The 21,558-nt window shown below is 44.3% G+C and overlaps 1 protein-coding gene across 3 annotated transcripts in view; it reads left to right on the forward strand.

The window, feature by feature from the left end:
- Positions 1–850: 850 nt before the first annotated feature.
- Positions 851–21,558, forward strand: part of GAS2 (growth arrest specific 2) — a 123,746-nt gene continuing 103,038 nt past the window's right edge. The window contains exons 1-3 of one of the 3 annotated variants that reach the window (XM_053389339.1): positions 851–1,101; positions 19,537–19,562; positions 19,828–19,989. In XM_053389339.1, coding sequence (XP_053245314.1) covers positions 19,848–19,989 — 142 coding nt within the window. In that variant the 5' untranslated portion in view covers positions 851–1,101; positions 19,537–19,562; positions 19,828–19,847. Of the gene's footprint in view, positions 1,102–13,799; positions 13,903–19,536; positions 19,563–19,827; positions 19,990–21,558 lie in introns of those variants that run through there. The other 2 variants (XM_053389330.1, XM_053389348.1) reach the window with 2 other exon arrangements.

Here is a 21,558-nt window from a genome sequence, read left to right on the forward strand (position 1 = left end):
TCTCATCCTGAAGCAAAGTTCTTAACCCGAGGTACTATTTCTGGGTTAGCGGAGTCTGTAACCTGAAGCGTATGTAACCTGAAGCGTATGTAACCCGAGGTATCACTGTATTGATATACTCCAATTCCCATCACCGCAAGCCAGCATGACCAATGGTCAGAAATGATGAGTGTTGTAGTCTAACCGCATCTGGAGGGCCACAGATCCCCCCCCCCCGCTTTGCTCTAGGGAGTTCTTTTGTGCAAATCTTTCTGTTGTTCATTTAATTGACTCTTATCCAGGAGAGCTTTCTAGGAGATTGTACCATGTTAATTAGCGTGAGGGTTTCACGTGGACATCCCACTTCACACACCAACATGTCTTTAGCCAGCAGAGACAAAGTGTATGTGGAATTAATGTGTAAGTGGATTAATGTGGTTTGAGCTTTATCAAATGCTTGGGAAAGGCAGAAAATGCCCATGAAAGTTAATGCTACAGCAAACCAGCCACAACACTTTATTGTGTTTTCAAATCAGTGGGAACTTTGCCACTGACTTCAATGGGATGCGCCTCTCACCCAATGATCTTTTTAGGAAACAAAGCTAAAAATTAAACCATCTCCAAAAGAAACATTTTACAACATACTGTGGTGTCGCAGTAAACGCTTTTCAATAAACCCCAGCCTGCTTATTATTATTTTTAAAGGGTATTTCTCACCCATCCCTCCTTCCCCTCCACCAGAACATTGGAAGCAGCATAAATAAGAGCTGGACCCTTCTCAACCCAAAGTCCTTGCCAATAGTTTGTAATTCAATATCTGCGTTTCAAGGCTGGGTAAAGCGGTGTCAATTGTATTTGCCGTGTCGTTGTTTCAACGGCCCCCCCTTTCCCTCCGCCAGAAAAAAGTAAGCGTTAAACTTCCGTTCAGTCTATGTGGACTGATGAAATGTAGGAAATCTGTTTCTGGCGAGGGGAAAAAAAAGGTTTCCCAAAGAGAGCACCAAGTAGAGAGAGAGATCAGAAGTATGAAGAGTGGCAGTAGTGCTGCTGCTGCCGGGCTGCTCAGGCGAGGAAAGCAGGACGGACTGCAAGAGAAGAGCTTTGGGGCATCGCGCACAGAAAGTGAGTGAGAATTTTTTGCAAAGGGCGAGAGAGGCGGGCGTGAAATGCTGGCTGGCTACTAATAAATAGCCGGGGAGGTGGGGGGAAGAACTCTGGTGGCCGCCGCCGAGAAACATTAACAAACATCTGACGAGGGTGGGTTTTTTTCTTTCCTTTTTTTGCAGCTGATCTAAACAAGGGGAGGGCGTGTGTTTAAGTGCGCGGCGCGTTGTTTGTTTCACTGCTGCAGTTCAGTTTAAAGGAGAAGACTGCAGAGGAAAAGAAGGGAGCCGTTTTATCCCTGTTCGGTCCGCACCTCCAGGGTTTTCTATTGTTTTTCCACCTCGCTCGCCTTGCAAGGCGTTGGCGAGCAAGCGGCTCACCTTCCCAGGCACTTTGGCAAGAAGGGAGCGCGCTCTCGCCCTCTCGCCCACGCGGCGGGCTTCGTCTCGCCTCGCCAAAGTTTACAAACAAGCGTGCAGCGGGAGTCTGCTTTTCTGCGAGTTGGGAACGATCGCATTTTTAGTACAAAGTTTCAATGTTGGCAGGAAAGGGAAAGAGGGGGACGGTGCGTGGTGCGCGCCGCTTTCTTTCGAGCGTCGTCGTTCCCACTTTCAGGAGCTTGCTCGCGCTCTGCAGCAGAGCTTTTTGCGCATGAAAGTCAGGGTTGAATGCAGATAAGAGAAAGCCATCTCCGCCCCCCAAATGAATGCTGGCATTGTCTTTTCCCTTAATGAGCGGGCTCGTCGCGTATAGAGCGAAGCCCTCGCTTTAAGTCCTGTATGCGCGTGAGGCGGGGAAATATTGTTGCATATACAGTATGTCCTATATCTGCAACATTGCGCCAGGAGGTAAAAGTATTGTTAAAGAAGCTAAGTTCAGATTTCCTTAGCGATCTGCAGAAAGGAAGGGGGCGGGGCGGGTGGATCTAGAAGATCGTCAGAAGGAGAGCTCCATCCAAGGTGGGATGGAATACAAGGATTTCTGCAAATTAAATTTTTGTAGCCGGTCCAAAGAGGGATAAGTAACTAGGCACCTGGAGTCTCTTCGCACACCCTCCTGGATCTAGGCCATCATACGGTTGTATGGGGGGAATATCCAGTTTGAGCCTGGATATTCACTAATCAGTGCCTGACAGCCTACTCAAGTCTCATTGAGGGCTATAGGTAAGTGTAATTCTAGGCACGCCTTCTCCGAAGTGCCACTTGTGATCAGCAGGACTGCTCCCTTGGTGAGTGTGTGTAGGATTGCAGTGTAGGAGAATTACGCAGGGCGCTTCACCCTGCCCTGTTGCACCGATTTGAGGCTGTTCCGTTCAGATTGATAGCCCACCACGTCTAGGACGCTGGGGTTCGGGTAGCAGGCAAAGCAAAATAAATAACTGCGAATGAAGGAACGCAGAAACGATCGTTCATGAAACAGAACATCTACAGGAAATCTACCGCCTTCTGCCGCAGGGTTAATCACGCTGTGTGCAAAAAAGAAATATAGTTACTGTTTTTAAAAAATGCATTGTTCTCGGGAAACATCCGCAGTGAGCGTTGCAGCAAGTGTTGGCGGGGGCGGGGTCGCGGGGCAGAGCGCTTCCCTCGCTTAACTGCGGATCTGGAGGTTAACCCTGTCCAGCCCCGCTGGGACAGCGCTTTAAGGCACAGCCCTCCCCGCTCCTTCCACGGCCGACCCCTCCTCCAACTCCCCTGCGGTGGAGAGAGATACAGACAAGCGAGCGAGACAGGCTCTCTATTCTTGATGTGTTTTGCAGGGGATCAGGTTACCGCCGGGCTTCTTCAGACTGCTGCTGCCTCCCACCCGCTCGAAAAATGATCGAAGCTCTTTCCCGGAGCGGGCGGGGGGATCGGGGGGACGGAATCGGGGGAGGAGAGCTTTCCCCACTCCGCGGGGAGGGTTTTGCCTCCCTTGGCTTTGGATAGGAAACGCAGGGAGCTTGTCTCTCTCTCTCTGCACCGCCCCCCCCGCTCCTCCTCCCTGCCTTTCCCGTCGCATTGCAGGTTCCCCCCACCTTCTAACGCAGTTCTGCGTAGCTTCGCATTTGCCATCATGCCCATGAACTGCAAGGAGGAGTGGGGAGCGGGGGAGATTTTTTTAAAAAATGATTATTATTACCAGCCTTTCTCCAAAAAACCGCATTAAATCTTGGATCAGGGCTTCGGTGATGGCGAGCCGACGGCGTGCCAATTGTGATGGGCTTTGTGGCGGGCTGTGACTGAATGGGAAGCTCGCTGGCCTCCTGCAAGGCTGTTTCGAGGGGCAGTAGAGCGGCATGGGGGGACTAGACGCGCCTGCCTTGCGGAGGTTTCGGGCCCTGCAGGCGCAATGCTGATCGGAGGAGCGGGGCGGATGGGTGGAGGTCAGGCGGTCTCATCTAGACTCCTTAGGAAGCGGCAGGAAAAGCAACAGGTTTGCTGTTAATGGTGGGATGGAAACAGATGCTAGAGTTGCAGTGGGCTTCCTGGTGGATAGTATCTCCCCAGGACTTCTTTTCATGGCAGGGTTCACCTCTAGAACATGCTGCAGAGTAATGGAGAAGGCTTAAGAACACCGGAAAGCGGTCAGACCAATCGTCCATCAGGCTTGCCTGCACTGATTGGCAGTTGCTCTCCAGGGTTTAGGCAAGAAGTTTTCCCTAGTCCTCTCTGGAGGCATGGCATAGCCAGGATTTATGTTGGGGGGGGGGGGAGAGGACCAAGCTATGGAGACTCCATTTGTCAGTTTAAGTATTTTTATTTATTTACTTGATTTAGGGGGGCAGCTGCCCCCTGCACCCCCCTGGCTATACCCATGCCTGGAGGTGCTGGGGATTGAACTGTTACCAGGGACCTTCTGCAGGCAAAGCAAATGCTCCACTACAGAGCTGTGATCCCTTCCACAATGAGCTACACATCCTTTCCTTCCTCCACCAATCCCTGGGTTCTGAGCCTTCTTCCCTCTTAGTTCCCCAGCTGGTTCCTCCCACCATTCCTCTGTGGCCAACCAGTCCATGGCAATCTTTCTCTCCTATTCCACTGTAGTTCTGGGCCACATGGGAGCAGCTCATGAGACTCATTTGTGGTGTAGTGGTTAGAGTGCTGGACTAGGAACTTGGAAGACCAGGGTTCAAATCACCACTTGGCTATCAAGCTTGCTGAAGTGACCTTGGGTCAGTCGCTGCCTCTCAGTTTAACCTACCTCTCAGGGTTGTTGTGGGGATAAAATGCAGAGCAGGGGAAGAACTATGTGCTCCTTGGAAGAAAGATGGGAGAGAAATGTATTAACTATAACAATAAACTCCTGCTGTAGCTTCTACCCGAGCCACCATCACCTCTACCAATGGCGTTGCCAAGTCTGGTAATATGGCAACCATGTTTCTGTAGTGACCCAGGGCTTCTGGTTGCAATTTCACAAAAAATGGTGTCTAAAAAAAGGCCATAAAACTGGAAAGGAGTTCAGCACAGCTTCCCTGCAATGGTTGACTTTTAAAGTTTAGAAGGGCCAAGTTGGCCAAGAAGGAACAGGATAGATTTATAAAATTATGCATGGTGAGACATAGTCTCCCCCTTTTATAATACTAGAATTGAAAGTAATCCAGTGAAACTGACAGGACTGGGGAAATTAAATATTCCATACATCATACCATTAAACTATGACCTTCTCTATGACAAGATGTAGATACCCTTTTCAAGTTAGAGAAGAGGATCAGACAAATTTATGTAGGAAAATAAAATGGTTGATTTAGCTGTGAGGGGTATTTGCAAGTTCCGAAGTGGAATTCATTGAACTCCAGTTGCAACAGTGAAATAACAAAATAGAGGTGTTACCTGGTTCTGTGCTTCCCAGAGGTATCTGGCTGGCTGCTGGGACTAAGGCTGCTCTTATGTTCTCACATGATCTGAGTAGCATGGGAATAAGATGCTGGTAAATGGCTCTGTGCCATGAACGTAGCAGTAGAAGAGACCCAGAAATTGTAGGAGTCAACTAGGACAGCCTGCCCATGTGATTATCACATCATCACTGCCTTGTCAGGTTGCTTCAAATGTTATGAAAGGTGCAGGTTAAATCTTTGAATGCAAAGATGTGATTTGAAGCTAACTTGAAACCAAACAGTAGTGTTGTGCTCTGGGTTCAGCAGAAACCTAATTCCTGAGTCAGATTGTGTGGGATGTATTATCACTGAAGCAGTCAAGCACAACATTTTCCTGTTGCCTAGAGTGGACACACAGGGATGTGTGGCTCCAGACAGGGAGGGCTTCCTCTCATACTTGCTCTGGAGCCTCCCCCCCCCCGTGTGTGACCAGGTAGATGGGTGTGACCCCAGCACACCCTACAAAAGGGCTAGCCATGCAGCCATCTTCCTCTCTTTTTGGACTCTTTTGCTCTTTTACCATCTTCCTCTCTTCTGGCTCTTAGCACATGGCTCATCCTTACAGAGGATGGAAGTCACAAGGTAGAAAGTCTGAAGCGTAGCTCAAACTTCTTTTCTCTGCAAATATAACTGTAACCACAAGAAAAAAAGCCTGCCTTCAGAATACTACTCCTGTGAACTGAATGCAAGTAAACTTTACTCTTACTTTTAAACAAGGCTATCGTGCTATTATTATTTTAAGAGGGAAATAAAAGGGGAAACTTACCAGGAACAAGCCAGACTGGATTGCTTAGCTTAAATGATTCTGACGAATCCATCAACTTGCTTCCAGCAATCTGCAAGGGAATGTGCTCTGCTGCTTACTCACTAGCGTGAGTGAGGAGGGATAGTGTTTAATCAATATATCCTCTCCTACTTTCCTCAACATTCCCACAGATTGAGCCTACTGAATTAGATTCAGGCCTTGGATGAGGTCTGATTGAGACAGCCACCAATTTCTGCAGATTGGGTTGGAGGACACAGAGGAAACTGGGGCTGTCCAGGGATGGGGTATCAGGCAAGCAGGAGAGGAATGCATCAGGAGTGCTATGAAAGGCCAAGACCTAGCCGACTGCTGTCTGGGTCTACCTGGGAGATGGGAGGAGCCCAATGCAGCTTGACTCTCCTTTCTGCCTGATGCCCCGCAGGATCAATACCTCCACTCAACACCTGTTGTGATCCTGCATGGTGCAGGGCTCTTCTTTGTGGGTGCCTTCCCTGCAAGGCCGTCTTAAGGGTATCTGGTGCCATGGTGCAAAAATCCCTCCAGCGCCGCACCACCCACATTTCCCTCCCAGTGCGCAGGCTGGAGGGTGGGTCCTCCAGCAAGGAGGAGGCTCTGGGCGTGGCGCAGCATGGCAGAGGGCAGCAAGCTGTTGCCAGGAGGCACCGCGTCCAGCCTTTCCTCTTCCTTGGCGCCCTCCAGAACTTGGCGCCTGCACCACTAGCCCCTATGGGTAAGACGCCCCTGCTTCCCTGCAAAGGAGCTGCCTCAGAAGCAGCACTCTGCAGGATCTATGCCTCCACTCTGCAACAACTGTTGCATGGTCCTGCAATTGGTCCTGGATGGTGTTTCCCAGGATGCAAGCCACTTGTGAAGCAGCATCCTGAACGATCAATTCCTCTTCGCAACAGCAAGCTTGCAAAGGAAGAAGAAGAAGAAGAAGAAGAAGAAGAAGAAGAGGAGGAGGAGGAGGAGTTTGGATTTGATATCCCGCTTTATCACTACCCGAAGGAGTCTCAAAGCGGCTAACATTCTCCTTTCCCTTCCTCCCCCACAACAAACACTCTGAGAGGTGAGTGAGGCTGAGAGACTTCAGAGAAGTGTGACTAGCCCAAGGTCACCCAGCAGCTGCATGTGGAGGAGCGGAGACACGAACCTGGTTCCCCAGATTACAAATCTACCACTCTTAACCACTACACCACACTGAGCATCCTGCACAACCTAACCCCCATCCTTGATCGGGAGGGAAGGAGAAGGAGTTGCAGCAGCATCTTTCCCCTCCCAAGCATATGTTTAACTCATTTGGGGCTGGATTTGTGGTGGGGCAGCTGGTCCCTGGGTTGACCCAGATGGCACCTTCTGGATCAGAGCCTGGCGGCAGATAGGGAGGAGGCAGCTTGAGCATGGAGGTTTCCCTTTTTCTAAATAGGTAACTGAATATTTGTGCCAGGCTGAAGTCCTTGGTTTAGTTGAGTGCAGTGTGCCAAGGTGCAATTAAAACATGTGGTCTGAACAAATGAACTGCAGGATCCAGAGTGCAAACTCATAGGTTCAATGGTGCCGTTGTCGTTCCAGTATCTGTATAGTCCAATATCCACTATAGCAGTCAGAAATGCAGAACTGGATGTTAAACGTGTGGCATTTCACACTGTTTGACAATCCTTGGATCTTGGGAAACAGAGGAATCACCCGAGGCAGAGAGAAATATACCTGTGCTTGCAGAATGCAAACTGTATTTCGTTGCAGTTCATTAAAAAATTTAAAAAAGCATTCCCAAGACTGAACAGACTCAGATTGTCCAAGTTAACCTCTCCATTCCATGTGCAAAACCTTCCTTTTTTTGTCAAATCTTTTTTGTTAAGTTTTGCATTGCAAATTAAAATTCAAACATTAAACATGAACATAATTATTTAGAACAGGCTTCCGCAACCTCGGCCCTCCAGCTGTTTTGAGACTACAATTCCCATCATCCCTGACCACTGGTCCTGCTAGCTAGGGATCATGGGAGTTGTAGGCCAAAAACAGCTGGAGGGCCGAGGTTGAGGCAGCCTGATTTAGGATTCCCTGAATCCTTCAACTCCCCTCCGTCCTTCCATGGTTACCATTGTCAATCTTTTCCCAACTGCTTCTCTTATTTTCTCTCTCTCTATTTTTTTTAAACAGTCCATTTTAACCATAGTTTTTAATACATTACAAGCATTACTCAAATCCTGCCAAAGTTTTTAGTTGTTTACAGTGTTCTCTTAAATATATTATAATTCCCTCCCCCATTCCTTCTCGAAGTTCTTCTCTTTCTGGTTTCTGACTTTCCCAGTCTGTTTCGCCATTTGGGCATAGTCCATCATCTTCATCAGCCATTTATCTCTGGTCAGGACTTTGTCTTCTTTCCATCCCTGGGCCAGTAATATCCGCACTGCTGTTGTTGCATACATAAATAATTATTTCTGCTTCTTTGGTATCTCTGCACCTAGAATTCCTAATAAAAAGCCTCTTTTTTTTTTACAAACATTAGTTTAAACATGTTTTCAACTCATTGTAAATCATTTCTCAGAATGCTTTTGTTATCTTGCACATCCACCACATGTGGTAGAACATGCCTTCCTTCTCCTTACATTTCCAAGAAACATTTGAAGCAGTTCTATACATTTTTGCTAATTTTACCGGCAGTAAATACCATCGGTACATCATTTTCATACATGTGCTAGACCTTCCTACCAGGAGAGACAATCAAATACAGTGGTACTTGTGGTTGCAAACTGGATCCATTCCGGAGGCCCGTTAGCAACCTGAAAGGAACGCAACCTGCGTCTGCGTGGGTCGTGATTTGCCACTTCTGCGCATGCGCATGACGTCATTTTGCGCGTCTGCGCATGCGTGAGCGACGAAACCAGGAAGTAACTCTTTCCGGTACTTCCCGGTTGCCACAGGACGCAACCTGAAAATGCTCAACCTGAAGCAAACATAACTGTATCCTGATCCGCACTGACTCCCTTACTCTCAAACAGTTCTACGCTGATCTTGGTAAAACTACTGAAGAAAAATGAATTTGGAAGTTCTCAGGCTTTTAATGACCAGCTGCAAAAAGATAAATATATTTGCTAATTTCTTTTGGTGTTGGCTTTCAACCCACAAGACTTACATAAGTATTAAGCCTCAGTGTGCAGCCATGTGCCAGGTTCCTGTCCCACTGTGCTTTAAGCACCCCATGCACTTTGTATCAAATGTATTCATAACACAAAGGACAAAGGCTGCTTGTGAACTGGAGTTTACTTTATCAGAATAGATCACATTTTGATGTAAGCCCTTAAAAATTCTAATTGATTAATGAGTTTCAGATGGTGGTTCGCCTTCTTCCTCCCCACTCCTCCTTCCCTTTAACATGTGCAGCATGCTTCCAGCTAATCTGGGAGAGTTCCAGAACTCTGGGCTAAATTGGTTGCAGTATGGTTTATATGGATAATAAAATAACTAGAGAGAAAAGATTGAATTTCCTTGCAGAAATATAATTGTGCTTGCTGAATATGAGCGAGCTTATGTGTTATCCAGCTATTTGTTATTGTTGTGGGAGGGGAAATAACCATTAAGATTATCCATCTTGTGTACCCTCAATGTAGTTAGAGTTAATTTGTATTTTCTTATATTTTATTCTCTGGCGTAGCCTAAGATCCAAGGATAACTTGAGCAGCAGGCTCTTAGTAAAGAGTATTCTAGTTCTTCAGTGGCTGCACAGTTGCCGTAATGTCTTCCACTCTCAGTATAAGGTGTGGAGGTAATCTATAACCAATTTTTGCTCAGCGTAGGGATGGAAAAAAATGTCAATTTCAGTTCTCTAAAGTTCTCATTTTCCTAGTATTAAATTCAGTCCTCAACATTTCCACATTTTTTTAAACCCTCATGAAAATTTGTCAGCATTTTAATGTGCATTCCTCCTAATAAACATATTTTTGTATGCATTTTTAACTAATGGAGACATGTCCCTAATTGTCTTGTATCTTACTTTGGTACTAGGCCCCCCTTCAGGGGCCAATGGAATAACTTTTTTTTTAACCCTTTGGGACCTCCTTTTTTCATTGGAATCCTCCCACCTCCTTAATGAAGATCGGGGTGGTGGTGGTGGTGGTGTTGCTTCATAGGGCTTATCGAAGGAACAGTAGTTGCTTCCTGTTCCTAAGGAGCCCCTCCTAAGAGGAGCCACTTTAAATTTAAGAAAATTAGAAAATGTGCCTCTATTTTAGCAGGTTTTAATTACTGATGTTTGCCTCTGCTGTATTGTACTTCCAGTATTATTCTTTCCTAACATTTCTAGTATTATTTATATGGGTTTGTGTTTCTGCGTTTCTGTAGCATTATAGTTTATGACGGTGTCATAGTATGCTTTTGGTGCTTTTTGGCAGAAAACTATTACAACTGCTAGAAATAAATAAAGGTCTGGCTTTAATTCTGTTCACTAAGAAAGTCTAACGTTTTGAGATTCTCATCTTCCATTTCCCTCTGCCTACCCCACAGGGTCTCTGATAACTTAATATAGCATAAGGGGCTGCCTTATATTGAGCCAGACAAATGGCCCATGTGGTCTGGTGCTGTCTTTTCTGTCTGGCAGCAGCTTAGCAGGGTCTAGTAAAGAGATCAGAAACCTTCAGCCCTTTAGATGCTATTAGACTACAACTCCCATCATATCTGACAAATGGGGTTGTTAGGGGTTAGAGTGTAACAACATCTGGAAGGCCACAAGTTCCAGAATCACTTGGAACATACAGAAAAGCTGCAATAAAATTAATAAAAGCCACCAACTAAAAACATCTTGTGCTGTTAGCGTTTAAGAATTATTGGACACCAACATTTTATTCGGTGCTGGAAAGAATAAATGTGATGCAGTCCCTGCTGAGATGTTTGGGATTGAACCAAGGCCCTGCTGCCTATGCTCTACCACTGAAACAATCTTCTCTCTTGTTCTGTGTGCCTCGGCTTATCAAACTGCCTGTTTTTCTCACTAGTCAGCTTTCCTGGGCCATCATTCCACTCTCCATCAATTGGTTTTCTTCACTCAGGCTTTGACCTGCAATGGATATGCCTCTGTTACTCCACTCCCTGCCTGGACATACTGCTTCCTGTGTGCTCAGCTACCTATGGCTCAGATTTACAGTAAATAAACATAGCCATTATGGCTAGTAGCCATTGACTGCCCGAGACGCCATGATGTTATTTGCATCAAAGTACCTCATGTGAAAGTTATAATTGGGGTTGCATCTTAATTTTTGGACTGAATCCAAGGTGATGTGTACACGTTGCCTAGAAGCGTAACTTGCTCTTAGAAGCAAAACCTTGGTTCGTTCATCATTAGGAGCTGTTGGCAATGTTATCCTGCCTGCGTAAGCCTCCATTTGTGTGGAGATTCAAATCTCCTTACAACAATAATTACATTAGCTAATCTATATACATTGTGTGAGCACAATGTAAGTACTGTTTTATGAATATCGGATCCCCACATCTTTCTCATCCCCAGCAACCTTCTTGGCAAGTTGCAGCATAGAACTGCAAAATGTGTGATTTTTCCTCATTCCTGTTTGAAAAGAAACCCATCAACGCTGTGAACCAAACCAGGAGGGAGACAAAGAGTCAGAAGAGTTTTGCTCTTTTCTAATGCCTTTTCTGTGTTAATGAGAACTAGCAGGGATAGCAGAAACTTATGTTAGACCCGGCTGAACTTCACTTTGGCTTCTGATCCCTCGCCGCTCATTTCTTTCCAAAATGGATGCTCTCCAGCGTTGTTACTGTGCAAGCCAAAGATTCTCTGCACTTGCAGCTGGTACCCCCCTCTGTTTAATTAGTGTGGTTGCTGCTGTGCTGCTGTGCAGCTTTTAGTCACTTTCTGAAAAGGATCTCTTCTTGTTTTCCTCCAGTGGCATATAACTAGGGCTGGCCAGTCTAGTGTCTGCTTGACACACAACCTTTACAGGACTGTACCGTGGCCTCAAAAGTCCATGCACCATATTTACAGTTATTAAAGCAATCTTAAATTATGTAAACTTTTCCTCATTGACAGTTTAGAGACTGATTAGAGATACGTTCAAGGCAGACGATGAAAAGCAAAGCTTGCTGGGAGGCTCAGTTTGGGCCACGGGCCAGGCAGAATGATACAGTTGCAGCTGTTGCTCACTACTGTGAGCCGGGTTCATTGCAGGGAATCGCCACAGCAGTACTCTTAAAAGGCACGCAGCCAGTCTCCACTCGCTTAATCACAATAAATGGTTCAGAGGAAGGCTAGCTCTGGCAGGTGCAATAGTGTTCTGCTTCTTAAAGTAATGGGATTCTAGTCCACAAGGAATCTTGCAGCCTCAAATATTATGATTGCATTCCAAAAGTTTGACTCTTAAAAGCTATTTATTATATGGTCCTTGTTTTGGGGTGTACATTCCCTCCCACCCCCATAATGTAGGATGCTAACTAATGCTAGGCTATGCAATCTGCCCCCATTTAGCCCAGTATTGCCTAATCTGGCTTTCTGCCAGAAATATTTGCTTTCACCTGCTATTAGGTCTTTAAAAAAATAACAACAAAAAACTGGAAGTGCCAGCATTTGAATCTGAGACCCAATAGGCATGCAAACCATGCATTCTGTTTTTCAGCTATGGTCTTTCTAGTGGGATAACCTGGAAAATGCTTCTGTGATCAACACAGAATTGACTAAGGGTCCATCTCACTGCACATTTAAGGTGGGATCATATCACTTTAAAGATTCATGAATCCAAAGAATCCAGGGAGATATAGTTTTGACACCCGACACCCTTAACAAACTTCAGTTCCCAGGATTCTTTGGGGGGAAGCCATGCCTTTTAATATTATGCTTTAAATATATAGTGCAGATGTGGCCTAAACCTGTAATGTTCCACTGCTGCTGGTCTAATACTCCAATTTATGGACAAATATAACCCAGATTAGTTGATAGTTTATGCCAATATCACATCCTCCCTTGGTTGAGGAAGTGGATGCTGTCTACCCCACCCTGATTGATACGACTTGTGCTTTTATAGTTTGACAAATGGTGGAGGCCAGGGCTGCGTTGTGGCTAAGAATGTGAAGTAGGAAGTCTCTGGCTGAAATCTGTCATGAGGGACACAGCTGGCATTAAAAATGCCACCTCAGCTTCATCGCTCCCCTTTCCTGTTTGCGGTATAGAGATAACAATACTGGGCCAGTTTATAGCATTGTTTGAAGGATCACAATGTATAGGAAAAGCTTTGAACACTCAAAAGTGCTATTTAAATGTTAACATTCATTGCAGTTCAGATTAGCGGGTGATGGATAACACAACAGTCAGCTTGTTGTGGTTTGTACATTATGATTGGTTTTGTAAGATTCACCTTCAATACAACGAGAAAGTGCCTGAGCAAGAGGTAGTTACTTAGCATTGAGGGTGATAAATGGTGAAATACTGTTCATGTCTATTTAAAAGTAAGTTCAACTGGATTCACAGCAATGGGACTTACTCCCAGGTAAGTAGTTATAGGATTACATAGGATTGTGATGTAAGGTACCAAACCTACGTCCTTGGTCACTGCATACGTGGGACTAAATTGAAAAGATAATTTGCACATTATCTGCTGTTACCAAGTTCTTGAACAAACCAGTTTCATCCACCCATATGTGGCTTTAATCCACAGTTGATATGATTATTTTTTTTAAAAAAAATAATCTTGCAAATTAGTGCCAACAAAAAACAACCACCACAACCCAACTTGGCTGCATGATAGCAAATGGTCACCTGACCTCTCTTGCTTACCCCTGGCGATTACTGACAAACATCAGCAGACAGTTTAAATTACTGGGCTGGCAAGCTACTGGGCTGAGCTACAATACACAGAAGACTAAATGCACTACTGTCTAGTAACATAAAAACCTCACTGTTTGGTGGGAGTGAATGGGGAGGAATGCAACCTTCCAGCTTGTTGAAACTGTTACATGCCATTAGGTGTACTGTAAACTATCCTGCCCCAAATCCTTTACTCAGACAATAAGGCTAAGAATTAGAGATGCTTTGTTACTATCCAAGAGGTGGGGCGGAGGGAAAGAGAGGGAACACAGGGCATAAATAGGAGGTGCAGCTCAACTGTGTGTAAATAAAGTCCTGTTCCCAGTAAAACTCCATTGTGAAGGAAACATGAAGAGGGGCCTGTTACTGAAGCATTAAGACACTGAAGAGGTAAGTATGTCAAGGGAGGGTTTTTAATGTTTGAGGTTTTCCCTGTGCTTTAACATTTTGTTGGAAGCAGCCCAGAGTGACTGGGGCGACTCAGTCAGATGGGCGGCATATAAATAGGAAAGTTGTTGTTGTTGGTCTTTATTTGCTAGACTGAGGTAGTTCATCATATGTCACAATTTCTCTAGAAGCATACTGTCTTTACCTAAGTGTGTAATGTGTTTATTTTCGAGAAGTCCTATTCATCTTAAAATCCAGAACCACATGAGGGTATTCTGCAGTTTGATCTTGAAATTCATCATAGAATCATAGAATTGTAGAGTTGGAAGGGACCTAAAGGTCATTTAGTCCAACCCCTTGTAATGCAGGAATATGCAGCTTCCCCAGATGGAGATCAAACCTGTGACCTTGGTGTTATCAGCACCATGCTCTAACCAACTGAGTTAACCAGTGTCATGTGCTTGCCAGTTTCCTGAGTGGTTCTACTGAAGATCTGAGCACATAAGGGAGCATATAAGCAAGTGGATGTGGACAAGAAAGATTGGAGTTGAAATCCCTGCTTAGTTGTAGTGAATGACCTTGAGTTGTTGTGAGGATAAAGGTGGGTGAACTCACATGCATGCTCTCTTCGGCTCTTTGAGATATGTGATAATAAGAACATTGGAAGAGTCCTCATGGACTAATGGCCCATCTAGTCTGGCATCCTGTTTCCCATAGTGGCTAACCGGATGCCTATGGGAAGCCCACAAGCAGAACGTGAGCACAGTAGCTTTCTCCTCACTCATATTCCACAGCAACTGGTATTTGGAGGCATGCCACCATCATCTCTTGTAGCCTTATCCTCCATGAATTTGTCTCTCCCTCTCTTATCCAAGTTGGTGGCCACCACTAAATCTGGTGGGGGCAAATTCCATACTTTAACCATGTGTTGCATGAAGACATAATTTCTTTTACCTGTCCCAAATCTTCAAACATCCAGCTCCATTGAATAACTTCCAAATCTGGTATTATGGGAGAGGGAGGAAAGCTTTTGTCTTGGATGACCACCTGTCATGGATGCTTTAGCTGAGATTCCTGCATTGCAGGGGGTTGGACTAGATGACCCTTGGGTCATTTCCAACTCAAGATTTTATGATTCTATGCACTTTCTCCATGCTACATAATTTTATGCATCTCTACAATGACGTCCCTTGTTTGCCTTTTTAACACACACACACACACACACACACACATTCCCTCATAGGTGATCTGCTCTAGCCCCTTGCTTATTTAGTTTGTCCTTTTCTGAACCTTTCCTGCTCCGTAATAAATTTGCTAAGATGTGGCAACCAGAAGTGCACACATTATTTTATGGTTGCACCATAGAAATAAAATTTGAACTGATGAACTGTAGCAAAATTAAATGAAGTAAAACTTTTTCTATTAGTCTCATAGGATTTTAAGTTCTCCAGCATAAAAATATCACCTTGGTAAGCTATCCTGAACACCTTGAAATAAGAGCAGAACATAACTCAAATAATAATGGGCAGTATCCAATCCTGGTCAGGCTCAGAGCAGACCCACTGGAATCAATGGACCTTAATCCATCCCTTAATGACTAGCATGGTGAGCTTTCAGGTGAGTAACAGCAGCGCAGAACAGTTTGCCCAGTGTATTTTACTCTAAGCATAAATGCACCGACTTTCTGACAGTAAGAGCTGTTCAGCAGTGGAACAGACTCTCATGAGAGGTGATGGACTCTCCTTCCCTGGAGGTTTTTAAACAGAGGTTGGATAGCCATCTGCCATTGATGCTTTAGCTGAGATTCCTGCATTGTAGGGGGGTTGGATTAGATGACACTTGGGTCCCTTCCAGCACTAAGATTCTATGATTCTTTGATATTAGTGGACCACATCTGAGAGCTCTGATGAACAGAATGCTGTAGGTGCTGCTATGTTCAATTTAGTAGCAGCAATGTTTATCTTTTTTGTGGTTTGTAACAAATGAGAAGGGAAATAGTTACAATAGGCTAAAGTTACATGAGGGTAGATTTTGGTTGAACATTAGGAGAAACGTATTGACAGCAAGTGCAGTTAAGCCAATCTACTAATGACTAAAGGGCTGGTGGGCCTTGCCTTGCTGGACTGTTTGTGTTGCTGATGGATTTCCTGCATCAAGCTGAGGGTTGTTCTAGGTTGTCTACAGGCTCTGTTCCAGCTCAGTGATTCTATGACTCTATTTTGTGAGCTCTGTCCATAAAACATGGTAACATATGTTCTGGACAGAGTTTGACCACATTAAGTCCAAATCTGTCCTCCTTCCATTGCTTTTGCTTTCAGTTCCAGAAATGAATGTTTGCGTATGGGAGAAGAGTTTTTGAAGGCAACAAATGTAAACCAGCCAGTAGTCTTTAAGAGAGAAAACGCAAGGGGATGGTGCTCCCCTGCACTGTACATTTAAAGCAATATCATACCATTTTAAATAAACATGGCTTCCTCCAAAGATTTATTAGGAGTTTTTAGGAGACCCTCCGTTCCCCTCACAGAGCTACAATTCTCAGAGTGGCTTAACAATCAAGCCCTCTACATAGGGAATTAAAAGTTTTCAGAGGGGACTAGGTGTCTCTTAACAATTCTCAGCACCCTTAACAAACTACAGCTCCCAGGAATCTTTGGGGTAAGCCATGAATGTTTAAAGTGGTGTGATATTGCTTGAAATACATAGTGCAGATGGAACTGATGTTTGGTGCCAGCAAAATATAATGCATAGTAATTTTGTTTGTTTTACCCAGTCTGGAAATTCAGTGCCATGGGTAGGATAATAAGGGGTCCATATTTTCCCCTTAGTATTAGTGGCCTATTTTTAATTATTTAAAGTTCCAAATTCAGTGTGACACCCCTGATTACGTGGCTACATGATATCCTACTCAGTTTGCTCCAGTGATGTGATGAATGGCTGGGTTGTCCCTAATTTGCCTGGGGAGAAAAGGTGTAAAACTATATCCTTTGCTTCAATGTGTACATGAAGCAGCATCGATATATGTGCAGTTCAGCTTAAACAGATCTCTACTCCAACTCTCCAAGACTACCTCAAATGAAAAAAGGATTTTGCAACATTGCTGGAAAATGCTCCAGGGAGAGGAAATTCCATTGTTGTAGGACAGCCACTTAAAACAACATCTGTATGTCCTCTGCTAGCTGATTTTACACATAGGCACATGGATATTATTCTAAGGAGGTTCCACGTGATTAATCTTAAAGACTGAGTGGGGTATGATAGGGGAAGGAAACTGGTTTCCTAGGTATTTAGGGCTTTACGCACCACAAGCAGCATATTGAAACCAACAGGGCTGGTTGTAGTTTTTTTGTAGCTTTGGGTCACAGTTTATAATGATCATTCAGATTCATAACAAAATACAGGTTAGAAAAACACAAACGTCCTGTAGAGTTGCATCTTGCCTTTACATATTCAACAGAGCCTCATTCATGTAGGAATTTAATCTACCAGATTTTTTAAAAGAGAGATCAAAACAGCTGCAAGGGACCCAATTCAGTTTATGACTATGGTGTTCTACAAGGGTTTTTAAAATCCGTTTCCCCCATGCTATTTTTCCTACTTAAAATGTTCTCCGGCTGATATCCCCCCCCCCATGTGTGTCAAAGGATGCTTGGACTCAACCCTGCAATTCTTTAAATTCTATGATCTGTCTACATTTTTCTGGATGTTCAAATATTATGGGCAAAGTTCAAATTTCCTAACTCATTTACATAGCAGAGACAGTACTCTAGATAGGAAATGAATAGCCAGTACAGTATTATTGCCTTGCAGTTAAGGGTGTGTGTGTGTGTGTGTGTGTGTGTGTGTGTGTGTGACTTGTTTGAGCATTTATGCCTCACCTTTCTATGATAAAATGAGATTTAACCAGCTTGCAAATTAACAGTATAAAACACAGCAAATAATAGAATCATAAAATTGCAGAGCTGGAAGGCATACAGAGGGTCATCTAATCCACCCCCTGCAATGCAGGAAACCAAACTAAAGCATCCATGACAGATGGCCATCCAGCCACTGCTTGAAAACCTCCAATCAGGAACTCATTCCATTGTTAAACAGCTCTTACTGACAGAAAGTTCTTCCTCATGTTCAGTCGGAATCTCTTTTTTTTGTAACTTGACACCGTTGGTTCAAGACCTACCCTCCAGAGCAGGAGATAACAAGCTTGACCTTTCTCTGCCTATTTCTGCTATAGGTAGCCTTATATGTGTGAGTTTACATGATAAGTGAAATGTTGATGTTTTATAAATACCATTATCGTCTCACAGCAGGGAGACTGAGCGGTGCTGCATGTACCCTGCAGTTGTTTGGCAATTGCACTAACTTACAGAGAAACCTGAAAGTGTGGTCCTTTGAGAGAGACTACTGGCTCCCTACTGCTCTGAGTTGTGTAACATGCTGGATTATTAGCGTCTAATCCTGTTGCATGCTGAAAAACAGTGCTGCTTTTTGGACCCTGCCCATTGACTGGGACACTATCCAGATTCCTAGCTTGACTGATTCTTTAGAATCTGAAAACTCCCCTTTAATTCATAATGGCACATGGCCTTTTCTTGAGCCTTAAAAAACAAACAAAAAACACCTCCACCTTGTGCTCTAAGGTGAGGCTGCATTCGCCCATCCTTGACTGGGATAACAGCCATCAGCCTTGATACTGAGCTTTGAAAGATTATTTGTGGGATAAGCAATAGAAATGGGCACTGCTTCCCTAGTGGAGGTTACATTTAAGGAAGAAACAAAGTAGATAAAGCCTTGGAAAGTCGCAAAAGTAGTAGAAAAAGTATCTCTCCCCTTCACCATTACTTGTGCAATTGGGAGGCTCTCAGGTTACTGTTTTTTTCTGTTTTTCCTTTGGCTTCTTAAGAAATTTTAACAACATATATTTTGATCTTAACCTGACTAGCACTTCAGTGCTAATCAGCTCTCTGACAGTGCAACTGTCCCCAGATATCTGTGTTAATGATATCTGTGTTTTCTGCAGAAGTTATGATCTTTGTCATTTCACCCTTTCTCAGCTTGGTAGGCCTCATGTTGATAAAGTGACATTCTGGCTTTTGAAATGAGAGAAATATGCCTATTTTGCTCTAGCTATTGCTCCTTCCCAACTCCACCCGGTGATTCTAATAAATTCAACTGCTCTTCACCCCTCTCCCCTGCTCCATTTCCTATCTGTAGATTGTCTAAGAGACTTAGGTAGGAGTGTCCAGGGGTAGTGCAGGCTAGGTTGTGTCACAAGGACTCTGCAAAGGCTTTCCTGACAAAACAGGTTTTGAGGAAAGACCCAAAGAGAATCAGAAATCATATTTGCAAATCTAGACTATTTTTTAAATGAATGAATTAATTACTATGCCACTTAATGCCAAAAGAGGCATTACTATACGGTACTCAACAGGCATAAGTCACTGAGCAGCTGTTTTGACACTGTTCTGGGGTCATTTTTATATATGGCAATATCCCCCCCCCCCAATTAAGCATGTTATGGGGAATCTCTATTTATTATCATATCTGTTTTGCCATTCAATTTGCCCCTTTGCCTAATCATATCTTTTTTAATTATTTGAATCTTTTTTTAATTATTTGAATCTTTTAAATCCCTGCTTGCAGAGATATTTGACAACATGCATACCAAGGTAAGTACAAATGTATCCACCTAGCCCATCACTAGCAAAACACTTCATTATTATTATTATTATTATTGTTGTTGTTGTTGTTGTTGTTGTTATTATTAAAAGCAAACTGGTTGTTATCATGTACATCGTTTCATGGAGCAAACCTCTGTTTGTCTGGCATTACACTCATATTGAATCTGACTCATTGGCAGCTATATATAATACTAAAAATTACAAGTCTTCACACAGCATGCTAAACTAATACTTTTTTTCTTCTACAAAATAGGTAGCACCAGTGGTTAAAAGATGTGCACCTCCCTCAGCCCAAAGGCCCGAGGCCCTGGCCTCTCCGATATGCACCAGTATAGCCAGTGGCTGGCTAGCAGACATGAGGCTAACTTGTTGCCGATGAAGGAGGATTTGGCCCTGTGGCTGACAAATCTGCTGGGTAAGGCTATTTTTCTATGCTGTAATTATTATCAGAGCTTTCTAAGTAGCAACAGTAATTCTGGTTTGGGTTCCTGAAGCACAGGTGGAAAGATCTGCTCTAGGGTGACTGTTAGCATCCTGGAGTCTATCATTCCCTCCCCCTGTTCAATAGGGATGCTTAGTGCAACATTTTAAGTGACTTCCCAACCCAGAAAGCCACAGTGAAACAAGCACAGGCTTAACTGTCCTTCAGAAGCCATGACATACTTTTGTGTTAGGTACAGCTGTGCATGGAAGGGCAGAGTGCAGAGCTTGCTTACCTGCTGCCACCATTATTATAATATATTTATTTATAACCCGCCTTTTCCCCCTGACAGGGACTCAAGGCAGCTTACAGATAATGATAATAACAGCTAAAAACATTTTTTTTTTGGGGGGGAACCTATTCAACCATACATATAATTACAATAGAAATAACATGGCACTGTCAGGAGTGCAGGTTCCCAGGTTGATAACACAGTAAGCATAGGTAATTCAAAAGGAGGATTTATTGCAAAAACAAACAGATAGCTCCAGACGGCTCTAACAAAGTCTCCAGTACCATTACTCAAGGTGAATTTTCTGAAGACTCCTTCTGGCATCAACAGAAGATATTGAACTTACAACCCTTACGTCTCTTGTTTTGCTTCCTGTCTAGCAGCCCTCCCATTCACTGACTCTTAGGACTTAGTGGATCAGCTCTAACCTCTTCCCGTTCAGAGAGGCTGTCTCTGAGTTGGTTTGCGCCATTTTGTGTCTTTGGCTGTGCTCTAGCCTGCTCTCAGCTGCTGCCTTATCAGCCTGCCCATCAAGGTCAGGAAGACCCAAAGCCTGCAGCTGCCAGCTCTCCCCTGCCTGCCTGACACCTAAGCCTCTCTGTTCCTAGCTGCTTTCTGCCGTTGGCTGTACATCTTCACTTGGAGCTGGCTCATTCCTGACAGGCACCAGCCATTTCATTAAAAGCAATCAGTTCCCCGAAGTCTGTTGGAACAAGAAAGTCATCACCTGCTAGCAGAAGGACAACAAGGAGGGAGCCAGTCTAGCTTGTCCAGGGAGGGAGTTCCAGAGTCTGGGAGCAGACACTGAGAAGACCCTTTCTTGCACCCCTTATGCCTGCAAGGGTGGCAGGAGCATGAGAAGGGCTTCCCCTGAAGATCACAAAAGCTAGGCAGGTTCATATGAGGGAATAAGGTCTTTCAGATAGCTTGGACCTAAGCCATACTCTATGTCACAACTAGCACTTTGAAATTATGCCCAGAAACAGACCAGTAGCCAGTGAAACCTTTCTAACAAGGGAGTCGTATGCTCCCTGTAACCAGCACTGGTCAGCAATCTCTTCAAGCCAGTTGAAGTTTCTGAGCACTTTTCAAAGGCAGCCCCAACTTAGAGTGCATTACAGTAAACAGGAAGTAACTAAGGTGTGCATCACTAGGGCCAAATCAGACATCTCATGGAATGGGCAGAGCTGGTACACTAGCTTTAACTGCTTAAATGCTCTCCTGACCACTGCAGAGACCTGGGCAACCATGCTCAGGGCTGATTCTAGAAG

This window comes from Podarcis raffonei, chromosome 1 (assembly GCF_027172205.1).
Source record: "Podarcis raffonei isolate rPodRaf1 chromosome 1, rPodRaf1.pri, whole genome shotgun sequence".
Lineage (NCBI taxonomy): Eukaryota > Metazoa > Chordata > Lepidosauria > Squamata > Lacertidae > Podarcis > Podarcis raffonei.